We start from the raw sequence: 19,296 nt of genomic DNA, 5'->3' as shown, positions 1-19,296 counted from the left end.
GAAAATTAGGAAATTCGAAACGAGTGGCGATAAATTAAAACACGACCGAAGGGAGTGCTTTTAATCGGCACGAGTTGTGAATTACCAATTCGCACATGTATCGTACAACGTTTTAGAGTACATATGGCCCTTTAAATGTTCGACACAGTAACGTAATATGCTAATTTTCGCACTAGTGCGGTAAAGTAGCACCATATGTACTGTAAAATGTATTACAATATAATCCATTACATAGTTTACTCCGGGGCAAAGACTGCTGCTTTATAAATCGCAAGTCAGACCCCATATGGAGTATTGCTGTCATCTTTGGGCAGGAGCACCTGCATGCCAGCTTGGACCATTCGACTCAGTCCAAAGGCGTGCTGTACGAATCGTCGTCGATCCCAAACTCACAAGCGGTATTGAACCTTTAAGTCTAAGGAGAGACTTTGCCTCCTTGTGTGTGTTCTACCGCTTGTACAATGGGCTGTGCTCTGAAGAATTGTTTGACATGATACCAACGGCCGCTTTCTATCACCGCACCGCTCGCCGTCGGCAGGGTGTTCATCCTCACACTCTAGAACCTAAATGGTCGCGTACTGTACGGTTTAAGAGGAAATTCCTCCCGCGAACGCTTCGGCTGTGGAATGAGCTTCCTGCCGAGGTTTTTCCGAGGGGCTACAGTATGGGGTTCTTCAAAAAAGGAGTGTACAGGTTTTTAAAGGGTCGGCAACGCGCATTTTATACCTCTGGTGTTGCAGGCGTCCATAGGCTACGGTGACTGCTTACCATCAGGCGGGCCGTATGCTTGTTTGCCACCGTCGTGGTATTAAAAAAAAAACTCAATTTTTACTTAAAAGAAAACGGTGATTATTCAATAACAACAGGTAACTTTCAATAAAATTAAATGTATATTTTAATTTAAAGACCAAAGAACATTCTTTTGGACAAATCAGCTTGGCAATAAGTACCCATTTTCCTATTCAGTTTCTTAGCTTTGACTAAGATTAATGTGCTCCTTTAAGCAGTTAATTGCTTCTTTGCACTTAAAAGTTACAGCAACATCGTAAGGGGTCTCACCCCTGTGGTTTTTGGCAAAAATATCGGCTCCGAGATCGATTAACACCTGAATGAGCTTGCAATTATTGCTCATGGCAGCGAAATGTAACACTGATCGACCACCTGGTACATTAGGATCATTGATCAAGGCCCCTTTCTCAAGCAGCAAAGCAAGAAGTTCAGTCTCTTCTGGTGTTGGAATACACATCATGGTAAATTCTGAAATAGTCAATCCAGCAAATAATTGGGTGCTTCTTAAAATAATATTTTTATAAGGATCATGATCAAACTATGACCAGTTTAGAAGAGAACATCTTTATGCTAACGACTTTGTCGGCGTAAAATAATAACCTTATAAATAAAAAAAACTCTTAACTATCCCATAGGTAGATACCAGATTGCATCTTAATCGGTTCAGCACTTTAAGCGTGAAGAAATTACAGACAGACAGAGTTACATTCGCATTTATACATTTTATAATATTAGCAGGGATGAAAAATATAGGCAATCCTTACGTAAAAATAATCCTGTGCTCAGAGGTTTGACCCGAGGTAAAATAACAGCTCCGTAGCTAAATAAAAGTTTTGCAACTTCCACAGATGGCCTGAAATAATCAACTTTTTTCACATCAGCAATTCGAACAAGCAATTCAATTATACTGTGAGCGTGAGGCAAAATGACCTTGAAATTACCGTGGCATTGCAAATTGCGAAGTTCTGTAATACCAGTTTGTAACATGCAATAATTAATGGTTTCGACTTTTACTGACCGGACTCCGTCTGGGACTAACAATATAACATCGACTGAGCAGTTGGACTTGGCCTGGGACTGTTGCTGGTAGTATGTTTGGGAATGGGGGTGAATATGTGTATGGCGTTTTTATGACGTATAGCGTATGGTATTGTATAGGTATAAAGTGGTTAGGGGCCTGTAGATGTATTTAGGGGGAGTTTTCTTTAATGTTGTTTAATCCTTCTTTTATGAAAGCTGTTCAGTGTGACCTTACAATCCTCTCATTCACGTCGCAGAGTACCTATGCTGAGGGTTAAAAAAAACCCTGTATGTGTAAGGGTCAGATCATACGCCTTTGTATATGTATACGTTAGAGATAAGCCAATAACGTATCTATACATATATGTCTCTACTTAGTTGTGCTTAAGTACCGTTTAGAGGAGACATTCATATTACCTACTTAAATTAGTCTATGAAGGCTTAATTTATGGAATCTTACGTTAGTTAAATATGTGTTTGTTTTTGTTAAATATGTAGCTACAATACCTTAGGAATAATAAAATAATAAAGTTCGATTATATTATTAGCAGTGATCGGATTTTCCGGTGCAACACCGTGGGATACCAAGTAGAAAACGTAATATGGATATAACCAAAATTCCCGGATTTCGTTTGAAAAAAAAAAATATCGATATGATAGGTATACTTAGATAGGCAGCTCAAATTATGAATATACTCGTAAACTAAATCTTTATCAATGCATTGAATATTCTTTACTTTAATTTAATGTAAACCTGTACAGTATTTTTAGTAGATATCCATATTATTTGTTATTATTATCATATAAAACGCGGTTTATCAATACTTCAATAGGTTGTATACATATATCATTCGATATCTTAATGTTACTAGCCACTTATGGTGCAAAGCAAGAAAACAAATAAATATTAATGAATTATCAAACTGGCTGGATGACAGAAATATGTTTAATTATGTTCTTCGATTCTTTAAGTTCGGTAGTGATTTTTAGTTGTTTGCTAATTAGAAGACTTGGGCTTGTTTTGTGGACTCGGTAATTGGCTATTCTGTATTACGACTAATGTGGCTAACTCTAATTGGACATACGATTTTGCATACATACTGCATCCTAGGTTAGGTATTTTATGTTTGTATGCATTTTTTTATGTTTTGGTATTTTATTATTATATGCATATTATAAAAAACCTATACCTAAGAGTTAAGATTAATAAAGAAAATACTAACACTTATTATATGCACAATGCACATACACTTATTTTCCGAAAATATTTATTTTACGCGACAAAATGTTACTAAAATTTACTGAATGTAATATGGCCATTTACTTATTCAACAATGTAAGTCGTGGAATCCCGGGGTATATCCATATTAGTATAATGTTTGAGGTCATTCACCCCGTGTTGCACCGGGAAATCCGATCACTGATTATTAGGTAAATCATGCGCCAATTCACCGTATACATTCAAATGAAACCAGGTCGCTTTCTCGCTTTGTATGGAAATTTCATATACCTAAATCTTCATTTTGAAAATAATGATCTGGGTTAGACAACAATACCTCCATTGAGGCTAGGGTACTATACTTTCATTTACTACGTGATTTTTTTTAAACCTAGTTGTGGCCTCAGAGGTTTTAAAAAAAACTGACCTCCTCATGATGCATATCTGTAGTGGGGTCAGACCGACATTATCCATTACTGTTGTACGTGCTCCTGCTTCAAGCAGCATTTTGATACCCCTAATATTCCCATCGTGCACTGCAAAATGAAGTGCAGTTCTACCGATCGGATCCCTCAGATTGACGTCCACACCCTTACTAAAAAAAAAAACATGAAAAAAAAACCAGGCCAATTACTGATTCAAGTAGTTTGCATGCTTCACGCTATGACTTCGTATTTCAATGGTTTTAAAAATAATAAGGATTGCGTATTCAGCTAGCAATAGAAAAAATATTTATCTCGAGGCAGAGCCCAGTTAAGAATCGAAGACCCATACAAAAAATAGGTACCTGCCTAATTATATACGGTTTTAATATAAGTCGCGTATAAAATTATAAAATATGAGGAAAAAGTTTCAGTTAATAAAGGGTTAGGTGATCACCTGATTAACTTTTCGATCAGATCATTGTCACCAAGTTCACAAGCTAAAATTAGATCGTTATCAGATAGGAGGAAATGGACAGCTTTCTCGAATTCAGGATCTGATACTCCTTCGATCTGAGTTCTGCGTTTCTTAACCGTCGTGAAATAGCCCTCGGAAGTGTCTGAGTGGAGTGAGATCCAGCTAAAGTAGTGATCACAAGAGATATCCGATTCTTCTTCGGAATCTAGAAACATAGTAATAATTAAATTAAATTAGAAAATACTTAAAGCTGAGAAAATATGAAAGATCATAGTAAAAAAAGGAAAACTAGAGCGACATGTGGCCATGACAATTGCAGTAACAGGGTTGTAACGAAGTAGGCTTATTGTATTTTGGCGAATTTTCCGTTTCTTCCTGTACCTTATTCGTTCCTTTTTAAGGAATTCTAAAATAAATAACACAGAATCATTCGACAATAGTTTATTTTATTTTGTGGTAGTAGGTATTCTTAAATAAGTGTTTACTGAAATCAACAATCTTTATGAAACTGGGTTCGGTGAAAATGTCTCTGCGTAGTAAAATGTTTCGGCATCTTAATTGCGGCCTAAAGTTGAGAAAGGCGCACCAATCGAATGAAGTTTGCGTCTTCAGCTTTACTTTTCTATAGGATATTATTATTGGTATGAACGTGAACTTCCAGCGGCGCTGATGTGTGCCAGTGAAATTGGTCTGTCTTTACTCGATGCATCAAAAGACTGTCTCAGTATACGGTAGTGGCTATAAGTCACTAAATTCCCTCCCCGTTCTAACCGAAGCCTCTTGTGAAGTTTAATAAGTTCAGCAATGTGGTCAGGTAACACCCGATCAGAATACAATTTAGCCAGTAGAGATTGAAATAAATCTTTACATAAACGTTTTAGAAACATTTTGGAATAGTTAGTCACTAAACAAAATAATTCATACGTTGACCGTGATCGGGCTGGGCCATCTTGGATAAAAGGATCAGTAGCAGATGTGCATGCGTCCAGTTGAGTTGAACTTACACGATCACGCTTATTGTAGCTGAATGTTACATCAATTCCTTTACTCATATTAACATGAGAGATTTAGAGACTACTCTAAAACTATTTTAGCTTAAAATAAGTTTGATTTACCTAATGGCTAAACAAGGAAACCATTCATAATAATATGACACTGACATAAATACTAGTATAATCATAAAATAGTAGCATAGGAGTTCGACAGGTTAGCGTTTATTACTATGAAGGTATTAAGTAGATGTATTAATACCTTTACTAAAATGATTAGGCAACTAAAACTAGGCTTCCGACGACTACTTCTAGTAAGCATACTAGTATTATATTCTATGACTGCAACCCTGGTAGCGAGCCGTGCCGTATGGGTCTTTAAATTGGCCGAAGTTAACCTGCACGGCTAGCATAACTTGCATCCGTTACTTACTGTGTACAGCATAAAATAAACCACATAGACATATAATTAATCCTATACTCATGCTATACAGTGGGCAAGTGGTATACTTACTTTACTCTTTGTTACGGAAGGTGGAGATACTCTTTGTGGTGTACGATCTACGATGTTTTGACATTAAAGAAATTTATGTCACATAAGTAACTGTCACCAAAGACCAATTTGATAACTTAATAAAATACGCACAATCTGTAACATAAAATATTCTAATAAGTATTGATTTATTCAGCACAGAGCTTGATTTTTAATTGAAAAATTAAGCCTATTTAATTAGTAATAACGCAATGTTAGTAGGTACCTGCATAAATACCAATTTTATTTTATCTCTTTAATCGTATTCCAAATGAAAATTAGTGTCAGTTAATTCAGGTGAAAACACCCACCTCCGACTCGAACTATTGGCGCTCTCACGCTGTTAAAGCGCCAAAATATCTCGTCAGACATGTGTGGCATACATCTCTTCAAAGTAAATGGTCAGGAATGTCAGGATTCATAAAATGTCTTAGCTTAGCTGTAGGTACTTATAAATAATGGGTTTGCAAAGCTTATGTAAATCTATATGTTACATTTTTACAAATTTCAAGAACACACAACTATTACACAAGAGGCTTGGCTTATATTGTTACTCGTATCTATTAAATGTACCTAAGTTTTTTTATGGGACATTGTTACACAAATTGACTAAGTCCCACAGTAAAAGTAAAAGTAAGTAAAGTTAAAAATGTGTTGAAACTAGGTATAGGAATTCTGAATCTTTCAGACGCATTTCAGGTTATTAAAATTAAGAAAAAGCCAAATTAAACAACATTTATTCAGTTAATACTAATTTAATACAGCAAGTTTATAATTTACACATACTAAACCATACTAGGCATAATTTAATATAATAAAATGTGAAGTTTAACTTCACTGTAAATATATAGACATTTCGGATTCTAAATTTCCACATTAATGTAACATGTTTAATTATTATATTATGAATATTAATTAATTCGTACGAATGCAGAACAGATATGCAGGAAACGAGGTAGAGGATAGTCACATAAAATATTCGTCGGTATTTCACACTCGACTAGGCTAAGAGAATAAAGTAAAATTATAACCATCTTAAAACATTGATTGTTCGTAATACAGGTCATATTTAGATTATTTAGTACAAAGTAATTGTGTTTTTTAGGCCTTTCGCTTTTTTCCATTTATTAAGAATGACTTGTAATACACTAAGACGTATCATCTTGTTACTAATACTTAATATTTTACTTATTACTAAACTGGTATCCGCTACAAACTGCGAATTAAATGCGCGACAATCTCCCGCCCCAAATTGCTACATAGGCGTCCACCCGACTAATTTATTGTTCTGACATCGAAGCAACAGGACCATCATTCAAGTTGTTACGGCGATGCAACGAATGGACACCGAAATATGCGGATAGACTTAAAGTATCAGTCGCCGGTAGACTGGAATGTCTTGTTCCTGCACACGTGGTGCAGAGCGAAGCAGCTCGGCAAGCGTGTAAAGGTCGTCCCTAGGCCTGTAGTTATTAGGTTGATGCATCATGCCATCAGAGCGCTTCCTTGCCACCATAAATCTCTTCATCTTGTTGGCATATTGCCGCTTGCGTCGGGCCTCCTCATATCGTTGGGCAAGTTCAGCCGGGTCGACCGGGTACACGTCAGGGTAGCCACGAGCTAGTGCCATGCGGTTCTGCTCAGAAAAGTATGAAGGATGATGAGGGTATTCGCGCTCATGAGGGTTGAGAACCACAGGCTCATTGTACCAGATGTCACCGTTCTCATCAACCTCGGGCTGCTCATCATCAACTGAGTTCACGCGTCCATAAAAACGGTCTGCAGGCCATTGGTTGGCGGTCCACTGACTTTCTTGTTTCCTTCGCTCTTGAGCTTCCCACAAATTCAAAAGAGCTCGAACATCGGCAGCGCTTAGTCCAGAGTCTCGCTTGCGGCGTTCAGAAATGGGCCTAAAAAGCAAAAAAAAAAAAATAATACTTGGCTGCCGGATGGAGGAATGTAAAATGGCTTTTTAGCAATTAATACGAGGAAAGTAAATCACACATGTATAAAAAGACATGACTAAGTATTATCTTTATTTCTTGAGGGACTATCAATTAACAATGTAGGTAAAAATATCGTTATTTTTCATGGAATGGAGAATGAATATCAGAATGGAAAATGTACACTAAAGCTATTTTCAAATTTTAATTGCTTATCGTACAAAAAATAAAAAAAAAGTACTTGGAAAGTAAAATGCTCTAGAGCAGAAACGTAGCACTTTCTGCATATTTCACATAACAACAATGGCCCACTTTCAAAGCATGAGAAATAAAATAAAAAAAATTTTCTTTGCTCACCTGAAATTTTTCTTATTGCCCCCAGAGTTTTTGGTAGCCGTTTTGGCTGATGCGGCGGCTCCACCTACTTTCGTGCCACTGCCACGTTTACTTCGGTGGTCATGATCATGGCTCATCGAATCAATTGGAAAAGGAGCGTCGTGTTCCTCGGGCCTGGCGATCAATATAAGTAGGTGTAAGTATCCAGTTTAGACAAAGTATTATAATAAAATCTGACTTGGGATTGTATACTGTATGTTAGGTATACCACTATGACTTACTTAAGGTTTTTCTTGCCCGAGCCGTTTTTGGTAGCTACCTTGGTGGCAGCACCGGCTCCTCCAACCTTTGTCCCACTCCCGCGCTTTCGTCTGCGTGAGTCGTACCCAGAGGACAAGCCCTCCTCCCGCCTGCCCGGAGGCTCAGCGTACAGTTCTGCTCCATAAGCTGGTCTCATGATAAGGTTATCAAGATCAGCCTGTGGTGGCGCGACATCATAACGCTGCGCTACGCCCTGTTCGTATCCTTCAGAGTTGCCTAAAATGTAGATTAGGGACAATTAATGGAAGGGATTGATATTGAATGGAGAAATTAATAAGTAAAATTATTGTAGGTTACTGTGAAATTTCAACTTGAGTTGAGAAGATAGTCGACAGATTATTCGTATAAAAGAGCATTCCGTTTATTGAGAGTCGCACAGTAGAAATTGTTGGAGACGGACAATAAGCTCATGACAGCCATCAGGAACTGTCCCATTAAAGAAGATTGGATGTGAGTGAGGCTCGCTTTGGTGTGGCCATTGTTACCTTCTTCACTGAGCGCGAGCGGATACGGTTCCAAATCGTTTTTGTCGCTCTTGTTGAGGAATAAAGACTGTGTGTCGTCTTTTGCTTGGTCCCAATTTTCAGGTAGTTCACCAATTGGACCGGCATCTAAAATTCAATTAATTGTTTTGGGTCTATTTGATAGAAAACAAAATACTATCTATAATATATTAAGGCTCATACCGAAGCGAGCTTACAGGAAAGATATTTTTTACTGATTGGCAAAATTGTTAATTATCGCATGCAATAGCATAAATTAGTAATGGCTGATTAGTCGAGATAACGCACAGGGAAGCTCATTATAATTTGCTGTTTAAATATTCAACTTATATAGATGCAAGATTACTTTATAAACCTGTAAGTAACATTTAATATGTTAAAGTAGGTTTACATTTTCATGACCTAAAAAACTAGTATTTTAAAGCCCTGCATTTCCCAAAGCATTTCCCAAAGTATAGGTATGACCTATTGGTGGATCGCGAGTGAATATTTAGTGAGCCCTGAAACTACCATGGAATCTGAGCGTGAGCGATACTTTATGCCCCCTTTTTAGAACGGCCAAGAAGTAGGTCCCGAATTTGGCAGTTTTTGAATTTGGGTGGGTCGGAGGCCAGTTAACTTTGGGAACCACTGCGCCATAGATCAATAAGTGGTATATAAATAGAAATAAGTGGATAGCGATAGGCTCCATATTTATGCCAGAAGAAGTTGATGTCTATGAAAGGAACTACGCAGTACCGGAACCGCGCAGACACCTGTTGCTAAATTTAGAGCGCATCGAGCACCGGCTGATCAATACATGATAACAAAACAATCTGGTACACTGTCATTTAAAAAAAAAAGTTTCCTGTAAAAATAACAAATTGTATAGTACTTATAATGATAACCGGAATGAAACAAAGAAACCCTATTATAGTAAATGAAGATAATTATGTACTCCATAATGTACGTACCCTTGCTGTTTGTAGGGGTTGGCACAGCATGAACTGCTAGAAAAACCGCGAATAACGCGGTTAACGAAATGTATAACATCTTCACGCCAGTACTGGATTGAATATGAGCTAACAATTTAAAGGTAGCAAAGACTGGACCGGATGCGATTGTTAGGTGGCCACTAGCGGAGCACAAGTGTCGCCTATCAGAGCTCACTGGAGAGAAAACCCGGTCTGTTGTCGATAAATTCGTAACATGCGCAGTAAGGACGCACACAGAGACGGATTACCGGACAACAAACATCTTCTGACGTAGACAGGCCTCGGGTCCTGACCTTACCCTGTAGTTGATGCCTGCTATAAACTTGCTACTTACATACACTTATGAGGATGAAAATATACTATCTTGATTGCCTGCCCATATATGCATAAAATAGGACGCATTTATTTAAGTGACCAAATAATGTTATTTTTGAATAAGTACTAAGTAGAAAAATTACCAAGTTAAGCCATTCAGCGCTAATTACGACTACGACACGTTGTTATTTTGCCTCTACAAAAGCATTTTCGCTACATGCCGGAAACCCATGTTGCTTATTAGCTACGACGTAGCGCTACGACCGTAGCTCAGCGGCAAATGTGTTATAACTTATTAAAATTTAATAAATATTAGTATATTTTTTACATATGCCAAAATGAGTCTTCAGAGTATATCTATAAATCATATAATATCATACCTATCATATGTATCTTAATTTGTAATTTTTTGCCGTTTTAATTAAAGCACCTTCCACAAGGTTTACTGGTTGAGAAGAAAAAATGCTTTATGATTCATATGATTATTAAGTCTGCCTTTTGTACTGTAAGATTTTTCTTTTATGCAATAAAGTTCAAATAAATAAATATGATATAGAAAACGAATAAGTCATTATTACTCATTATTCAGACTTAATGTAGAAAATGTCAAATAGTAGGTTTAAGACAAGATTTCGTGCCGTCGCTCAAGGCCAGATCCAGGGGGGGAGGGTCATGATCCATAATCCCGGTAAAATAGATAGTATATGTATTTACATTTGATTTATATATTAAAATAAAATGAACCTAACAGATGAAGTGATAAATCGGTATTTTTTACCAAAAACCGATAATTGCCAGTTTTTTGTATGCTGTCCCTACGAGAAGCGAAGCGAAGTAGTTTATAAAGGGCTCTCCACACTCGTGCGCGAATCACGGGGGGTTAAAGGTATTTTTTTTCTCTTTTCACAAATATCTGTACGAATAGTATTATAATTACTTCGAACAAAAGTTTGTACATGAAAATTCCTACAAAATGACGGGCGGGTAACTACGGAACCCTTGACTGAAAAAATCTGAAAAAGGTACCTTTGGAGGACTTTTACTATGTTCATCTGGACACCACAAGGTATAACTTGACGCTTAATTTGACGTGGCTACATAGTCTGGTCTGTAGTGTAGTAGTCTGGCTCGTGGCTTATAGTCTGTACCCCAAAGGCTTTAGGCTTGATAATAGCTATTTGTTTTACAAGGAATAAAGTTTGTGTTTCACCGCTTGTGCTAATATTGATACCCGAGCAAGCGAAAGATTCCAAAATTGAATGGTTCCAGATGTAAGTATGAAATATTAGCAGTGTATGTATTCTCAGTTCCTCCCTGGCACCTAACGTAACAGACCTGAGATAAACGGAGTGCTTTATGAAAGACCAGTTAAGCGCCGCGACGAGACGGCCGGCGTCGTTGCTTATTAATCTCGGTACATTAAATATTATGATGAGACTGCCGTTCTGAAAATGAGTTTTCCTGTAAAATTACTTTAGGCTCTAGGTAACGAGCCTGGGACTCATTTTTACTAATCTAGGCCAGACCTATATAAATGAGAAACACGTTTAATTTTATGGCTTATGTAAATATAGGTTGTACTGTACCTACGCGGCGGGTTATATAATATATAGGCATCTATCTAGTGGTTCTAAGTAGTAGAATAACAGATTTGAGTTGGAAATATGTATAGGCTAGTACCTACATACTGCATTTTTGGGATTGCCGTTCATTAGAACAGTACTTCTTAACCTTTCGGTGATAAGATAAGGGACCACTCTCCAAATCTATTTTTATTTTTTGCCTGGGACCTCCAATTGCATGGAAGTTGGAAGCTAGTAACTAAACCGCAAACAGTCAACAAAGGGGCGTACAGTTTATAAATTCGCGGACCCCTTGGTAGGGTGCTTCCAGAGACCACCGATCAACTCGTGGAGAACCACTACATTAGACAGTCGATTGACCCATGTCTGCAATTTTTTTTCAAACGGCGGACGGCTTAAAGACAAACACTTCTGATCATCTACCACAATCACTGTTAAAAATTTAAAATCCTGTGACCTATCAATAATTCATTTTGTTAACATTGTCAACTAGTACCGCTTCGACGCGTGCGCGTGACAAAAGTAGCAACAAACATCTAGTCACGCGGATAGCAGCGGACATCTTTTGGAAATACCGAATTTCAGTTGGATCAAACCGTGACTATCGAAAGCCGTGTGACTTTTCCTTCTCTGGACTGGTGGAACCGGCCCAGGTAGTTTTCGACATAATTGACAGTCAACCTTGGCTATGAAGCGACAACCACAATGGTAATTAATCTCTTGATGAAAACCAAGAATTTCTTGCCTTTAAGTATAAGACGATCGAGGGAAAGGATGGGAGTCCCTTGATTTAGATAGAGAAAAAATACACCTCAGAGATTTTGTAGAGGAGTTTCCGGTTCATTAGGAGTAACTGGGTGGTTGGTCCCTGGCGGCATCTGCTGCCGTGCGGTCAAGAAAGTGGTCGTCTTGTCCCGTAGTAATTCTGATCGTGTCAGAGACGAGGGAGAGGAAAAACAGGAATCGATGCCATTGGTGTTTTGCCACAGTGGGCAGGTGGCGCTGGCTGATGAGATCTGAATAATTGAACGAAAGGGGATTCCGGGGTCTTTCATCGCCTCTATTAGGGTTCCGTACCCAAAGGGTAAAACGGGACCCTATTACTAAGACTCCGCTGTCCGTCCGTCCGTTCGTCTGTCACCAGGCTGTATCTCATGAACCGTGATAGCTAGACAGTTGAAATTTTCACATATAATGTATTTCTGTTGCCGCTATAACAACAAATACTAAAAAGTACGGAACCCTCGGTGGGCGAGTCCGACTCGCACTTATCCGGTTTTATTAGATAGGTCTCTAATTTTGAACAGTTAGATAAATAAGTAGTACTTCAAAACAATAATATGAATCATTTTAATCAAGTATAAATATAATGTACTTATGTACAATGAATCAACCAATCTGATTGAGCAACCGGTTCAGACATAATAGGTATCGAGTGCCGTTTAAAAAGGAACCTATGTACACTACAATTTTTACCACACAGATACCTTTTTGAGCGTACCAATACTGTAATGACTGTAATTTTCTCGTTTAGTCACTTAAAGGACAAAGCAAGAACCAAGAAACTTGCGATTACAGTTTGGCCAACGAAACATGATATTGACCTTGAATGATAACTTTTTACAGTTGTCGAATTTTATTGGCATGATTCGGTTATTTGTTCTTAGGATCGGGTTATAAACGATAAAAAATCTTCATTTATAGATTCTTGAAAAATCCTTACACACGCCCGGGATTCGAGCCCGGTCAAATCTGTCAAAAAATAGTGTTGTGTTTTTTTTTGTCTAGTTTTAATTTAATTTGAATAGGTACTACTTAATTGCTATTAATTACCAGAGAAAAGTTTTTTTTACAGATTGGCTGGGTTTCATTCCTGACCGCGCCAACACAAGAACAACTAGTTATAAGTAAGACAAGTTTGCAACGATTTTGATAGCACAGGCAGTGCAAGAGTTATTTTAAACGTCAAACTTCTATGAAATTATGATGTCTATATAAATAACACTGTCAAAACCGTTGCAGACTTGTCTTGGTCTGACTCTACAAGGTTCCAACTTCGAAGTGTAGAGGAAAAGGTTTACATGCGTGCCGAGACTTGGCAAGCGTTAGGGGCGCAGCTATGCGGTGAAATGAGATAGCAATATCGCTTGCTCCTTCTAAAGCATATCGGCGTCCCTGAAGCTTGCTAAGTTTCGTCAACTCGGCACGCATGTAAATCAGGCTTTACGAATCTGCGGCCATATTATTTTTAAATCTTTATTTATTTATTATATGGCCAACTTTAGAAAAAGTTTGGCATAATTTTTAATAATTGTGGCCAAATGGTAATGTTAAGCCACCATTCATATACGTATTCCATAGAGGTGTTGATTTACGGGACAAAAACGGGACGGGTAGAAATACGGGACGCGACACTTAATACGACAGTCCCATATATACGGGACGTATGGCAACCCTACCCCACGATACTTACTACAAAGACATAGAGATACAATAAGTATAGAGATGAAATGGTAGAGCCGGCAGAGGACCGAAACGAGATGCTCTTATGGAACTTTCTGTTGGAGTAACAGAGAAAGCGCTCTGATTGTTAGTCGTTGTCACAGTTTATTTTTTTTATTCCCTACCGTAAATTTTAGTATGGCTTATGGTGGGCAACAAATAACCCGACCAAATTACGTAGGTTATTTTTGATCTGTTGACAGGAATTTTAAAACGTGTCTTTAATTTGGCGCATTGCGTATGTTCTGTTTCTTACGGGCGCACGCGTAGGTATAGCACAAATATTTGATCCTACTATCTATGTAAGTAAGTATAAGTACTAAGTTTATAATTATGTTTGAGTCATGCCAAGCTAAGTTGGCAGCGATTTGGATAGCTCAGACGGTGCAAGTGTTATTTTAAACGTCAAACTTCTATGATACCTGTTATATCTTAGTTTACTTAACACTTGCACCATCTGGGCTATCAAAATCGCTGTCAACTTACCTTGGTCTGACTCTATGGGTACCTAAAGCGTAGAAATTTCGCGTTTGACAGGTCTGTGGGGCAAAGTACCAATTACATCCACACTTTATCAGGCCCGAGCAAGAGCATTTTTCCGTTTCACCAAATATCAGCACATCGTTTACAATATTTGAAATGTAAAAAAACATTGAACATTTTTGGCAATTATGAGACAATAGTTATTTGTTTTACAAGAGGGCAAAGTTGTTGTTTAACCGCTCCTTCTAATATTAATACCCGAGCAAGCGAAAGATTCTAAAATTGAACCACGCGCTTAGTGAGTGGTTCGAGAAGTGGAATCTTGAGCGATGCGAGGGTTTCAAGGCACAAGGGTTAAATCATTTTTCACCGTCCAACGCAAGGAAAATACTAAAACAACTCAAAATTGACATCTGATTACTTTGCCCCACATGTGGATGAAATGCAACTTTCTCATTAGTTTTTGAAAAATAAGAGGGCCTTTACCAATTGTTGTGGTGAAAAGTAAAGGCTATAGGTATTCGCGGGCTTGGTTTCCGCAACTCAACGTCATATTATCCCGCCTATTTTACGTGGTGGATTGTCGGCACTACTCTTGCCAACCCAATTCTACCAAGAAGCCTAGCAGACCCTTGATGTTGCTGACGACTTGTGGGAGAGACCTTGGCGAACCGAGGTATTGTGCCCGGTACTCTGCCACCCATGTGCAATCAAGAATGACGTGGACGGTGGTGAAAAGTATAATTTACATTTCAAATATTGTTAACGATGGGCTGATATTCCGTGGAACGGATTTCCATTATCAGGCCCGACATCGGGACTGATTTCGGGCCCGATGGATGAAATTGGCGCTTATGGGAACCTCACTCACCGACAGGAACACAACACTACATACTTGAACCTATACCTACTTACCTACAGAGTATAAGTGGTATTATTTTATGCATGTGGTCTTCTGTATCTCCTCTCCAGTTACTTCCCATGGATGGGCTGCAGTTCGAGCGACACCACATTTCGCTGTGGCCTACCTCTCTTGAATTTGATTATACAGGGTGTAAATTTAGTCACCTGCAATAATTTACAGGATCATACTGATCTGAGTAATTACTATGGCCCCAATCCCGAAATAAAATTGACTCCCATGTAAAATATCAATATCAGCCAGCCAAAATGTAAGGTGACTAAATTTACAGCCTGTATTATACCTATCCTCACTATTCTGTATAGAATAAAATCCAATGGACAGCCTGTATAGTATAGGATAATATATAAATGGGGCACAGATATTGCTACCCGAACCTGCGCTGCTTCACGAAAATATTCTTAGGAGACCTTCCCTAATGTTTAAAACATTGACGACGATTATCATTTACAGATTATGGAAAGTGTACGGTTAAAGTTCAATTATGACAAAAATAACTGCTGCAAATCAGCTGCTCCTTTTTCATCATTATTTAAACGTCATAATTTCATGGAAGTTTTACGTTTAAAATAACACTTGCACCGTCCGGGCTATCAAAATCGCTGGCAACTTAGCTTGGTCCAACTTCAGATGTTCCATTTATATACATTAGATCACTTGTAAACACCATCATTTGTGTAACAACATGGGTGCAATAAAAATACTTGAATGTAATTTTTTTTTAAATAATATACTTACATAGACAAAAAAACTTCATTTAATGCTAAATTGTAATCAACACAAAATGCACATTGTATGGCCAATATAATATGTAAATATCATTAAATTTTATTTCCTTTTAGACTTAGTCATAGTCCGTTTCTTCTTATTTTTCTTTTTCTTTGCATCACTATCGGAGCTGGAAGTTGTTGAATCACTGGATGATGAACTGCTAGAAGTACTAGAATCACTGCTGCTGGAGGAAGAATACTTCCTCTTCCTTTTTTTCCTCCTGTGGTCAGAGTCACTGCTGGATGAACTGGAACTTGAAGAACTTGAATCTGACGAATCACTCTCAGAATCTGAAGAAGTAGACGGTTTGCGCTTTTTCTTTCTAATGTCTTTCTTATTAGAAGACTTCTTTTTATTCACCTTTTTCACATCTTTTCTTTTACTTTCTCCTTTTCTTTTCTTTCCTTTTTCATTGTTTTGGGGATCATCTTCTACATGCTCAAGATCAGACTTTTCAATTTCCTGTGATTTTGATTCAGTTTTTTTATTTTTTGTCTGGTTACTATGTCTGTCCCTATCTTTTCTATCTCTCTCTTTCTTTTCTTGTCTATCAGCTGATTGATGGTCTTCTCTAGCTCTACTGGCATGGTTTTGATGTCTCTTCTCTTTGTAGTTTTGATCTTTAGAACTTGCATGATCATCAGTATTCTGCCTATTTTTATTATATTCAAGACCATCTTCATTGACCTTTTCCTTTCTACTTTTGTTATGCTTTTCATCTCTTTCTTCATATCTATTTACGTCTTTCTCTGTGTGTCGGCTACTAATTTTTTCATTGTGACTTTTACTTTCATTTTTTTCATATCTCTCTTGTACATTGTCTTGTAGATCATTTCTTGATGTATTGTCATCCCTATTTTTTCCTTTTTCATTTCTACTTTTGTGTTTGTTTTCATGCCTATTATCTTCTCTTCTAGTGTTATGTTTGTCTTTATAATGTCCTCTGTCTTTCATTTCATTGTCAGATTCAGATTGCTGTTCAATTTGCCTTGATTTTTTCTCATCATCTCTCATTCTTGATTCATTGCTTCTCTCTTCACTCCTACTTCTTTGTTTATGTGTTTGACTATCAAGTTTATCATCATACTTTTTACTAGAAGAGCGATAATTTCTGACTTTATCTTTTTCTTCTAAATCATGCTTATATGCATCTCTTCTTCTTTGCTGTTCTTCGTTTCCTGATTTTCTTAAATCATCTATCTTATTTTCTCTATCCTCTTTTCTTTTTTCCTCATATTGCCTACTACTCCTGGATTTATTTGCTTTACTGTTCTCAGACTGATCTTTCCTATGATGGGACTTGTCTCCAGTCTGATTGTCATACTTATTTCTATGGTTGTCTTCATATCTGTGTCTGGATCTGTCTTTTTTGTCATTTGATTTTTCAGTCTTATCATTAGATAACTTTGATTTTGAAGAACTTCCTTCCTTTCTATTTTCTTTTCTTGCATATTCATCAGATTTTCGTGAGGATTTTTTTTCTCCAGATTCACGATAATTTTTAGAATTAGATTGGTTTTCCATTTTAGACCTACTTCTACTTCTTTCTCTATAACTTCTTCTATTTGTGACATCTGTATGAGTCCTATTTTCATTTCTCCTATTGTCTGCATGTTTTTCTCTGCCATATTGCCTTCTTTGATTATATTCTCTACTCCTAGATCGCCTGGACCTATCTTGTTGACCTTCTGGCACTTTTTCACCATTATCATTAAAATGTTGCACTCCCCTACCTTTCCCAAGCCATCTCATTTTGGATACAGACTGAGAGAAATCAACATGGATACGCCTATCATCAATCAAAACATTGTCCATTTTAAAATATGCATCTTCACATGATTTCTTATCATCAAATTCAATAAAAGCATATTGTAAAGAGTCACCAGTTTTTTTATCTCTTATGACTTCACAGCTAACAATTTTGCCAAAGCGGCTGAATATAATTTCCAAGTCTTCGTCAGTTGTCACAGGATTTAATTTGCATACAAACAATACATTTTCAGGCGGAGCTATATCAGCATCAGGTAAGTCACCTACTATTTCAAGGATGGTAGCCCTGGCTTTAGCTTCCTTTTCTTCAATCATTTCCTGTATTTCAGCAGCAGTTTTCCCTTGAGCTTCATCTAGTTCTTCATCCGGAGCAATCCGGCCACCTTTCAATCTTTCAGCGCTAGGAGAAGGAGACCTTGAAGGTGCTCGCAACCCTGGAGGATCACTAAAGGGGTCCTCAAGAACAACAGTGTGCGTAATTCGTACATCTTGGTAGGGACGATGGGTCTCGTCGCAGATAACATCATTCAGTTTTCGTAGAATTTCTTGGCCTTCCGTAACCTCGCCTATGACACAATGGACGCCGTCAAGTGAGTCGAGGTCCGGGCCAAGCGTAAAGAAGAACTGTGAGCCGACCATCATTTCCCCGGTACAAACCATAGAAAGTAATCCAGCATCAGTGTGACGTATTTTCGGCATCTTCTCTCCCGAAAAGAATCGTTTCTCTGGACCATTCAAAAGTCCCCATATTGACTCTCCACCGGATCCTTCTCCACTCGGATCTCCAGTTTGTGCGATAAAACCGCTTCGAATCGAGTGAAACAGGTTGAAATTGTAGTATTTCATCTTGCAGAGTTTTAAGAAATTTAGACATGTTATAGGGCGTTGTTCTAAGAAAAGGTCCACAGTAATATCTCCGAGCGTAGTCTCTATCACAACAGACATAATTTATGAAATTTTTGGCACAGCAATAGTCAGAATTTAAATATTATTTCCTTTTACTTGAATACTGACACATCACAATAATGAAATATAACCTCAATTGTTAAGTTACATTACTTTCATTTTGATTTTACGTTAGGTGGCGTCACTATGCTGTAATAGCTATCAAACGAAATAAAATCTGAATATAAAAGCGGTAAGGTGTATATTAGAATGTCATATTTCGTTGCGTACGTTGGCCTCGATATTTTCACGTTACGTTCCGGTTGACAAGAAGTTATGCGATTTTTTCACATAAAAATGCTGTTTGTAATGCCTCGTCCTGGGTAGTTAAATTATTTTATGTCTTGTAAGTATAAAGTATAAATTATTTAACAATAAAAAAATTGAAGCTATATTTAAACAACATTAATAAAAACGTAAACTAATGGTATTACGTACGTAGAATGAAACGAATGAAATGATGAATAACCGCCCTCTAT

The 19,296-nt window shown here is 37.5% G+C and overlaps 3 protein-coding genes across 4 annotated transcripts; all 3 read right to left on the bottom strand.

The window, feature by feature from the left end:
* Positions 1–871: 871 nt before the first annotated feature.
* LOC133526621 (putative ankyrin repeat protein RF_0381) lies at positions 872–4,877 on the bottom strand. Its single transcript, XM_061863313.1, has 5 exons — positions 4,853–4,877; positions 3,908–4,133; positions 3,456–3,623; positions 1,554–1,642; positions 872–1,257 (listed from the first exon to the last, which is right to left on the bottom strand). Exons 1-5 carry the CDS (start codon positions 4,875–4,877, stop codon positions 971–973), a joined length of 795 nt encoding a protein of 264 aa, XP_061719297.1. The 3' UTR covers positions 872–970.
* A 1,291-nt stretch (positions 4,878–6,168) lies between these two features.
* Positions 6,169–9,723, bottom strand: LOC133526537 (putative neuropeptide precursor protein). 2 transcript variants are annotated; one of them, XM_061863214.1, is made up of 5 exons: positions 9,506–9,723; positions 8,535–8,660; positions 8,010–8,265; positions 7,750–7,902; positions 6,169–7,359 (listed from the first exon to the last, which is right to left on the bottom strand). In XM_061863214.1, the coding sequence occupies exons 1-5, from the start codon at positions 9,582–9,584 to the stop codon at positions 6,816–6,818; spliced, it is 1,158 nt and encodes a 385-aa protein (XP_061719198.1). In that variant the 5' UTR covers positions 9,585–9,723; the 3' UTR covers positions 6,169–6,815. The 2 variants fall into 2 exon arrangements, with proteins under 2 accessions (XP_061719198.1, XP_061719199.1); XM_061863215.1 differs by lacking the exon at positions 8,535–8,660.
* A 6,347-nt stretch (positions 9,724–16,070) lies between these two features.
* Positions 16,071–18,956, bottom strand: LOC133526241 (peptidyl-prolyl cis-trans isomerase-like 4). The gene has a single exon (XM_061862771.1). It carries the CDS (start codon positions 18,815–18,817, stop codon positions 16,160–16,162), a length of 2,658 nt encoding a protein of 885 aa, XP_061718755.1. The 5' UTR covers positions 18,818–18,956; the 3' UTR covers positions 16,071–16,159.
* Positions 18,957–19,296: the final 340 nt, after the last annotated feature.

The sequence above is a fragment of the Cydia pomonella genome, chromosome 16, assembly GCF_033807575.1.
Source record: "Cydia pomonella isolate Wapato2018A chromosome 16, ilCydPomo1, whole genome shotgun sequence".
Classification (NCBI taxonomy): Eukaryota; Metazoa; Arthropoda; class Insecta; order Lepidoptera; family Tortricidae; genus Cydia; species Cydia pomonella.
This window is presented reverse-complemented; position numbering and strand designations above follow the sequence as displayed.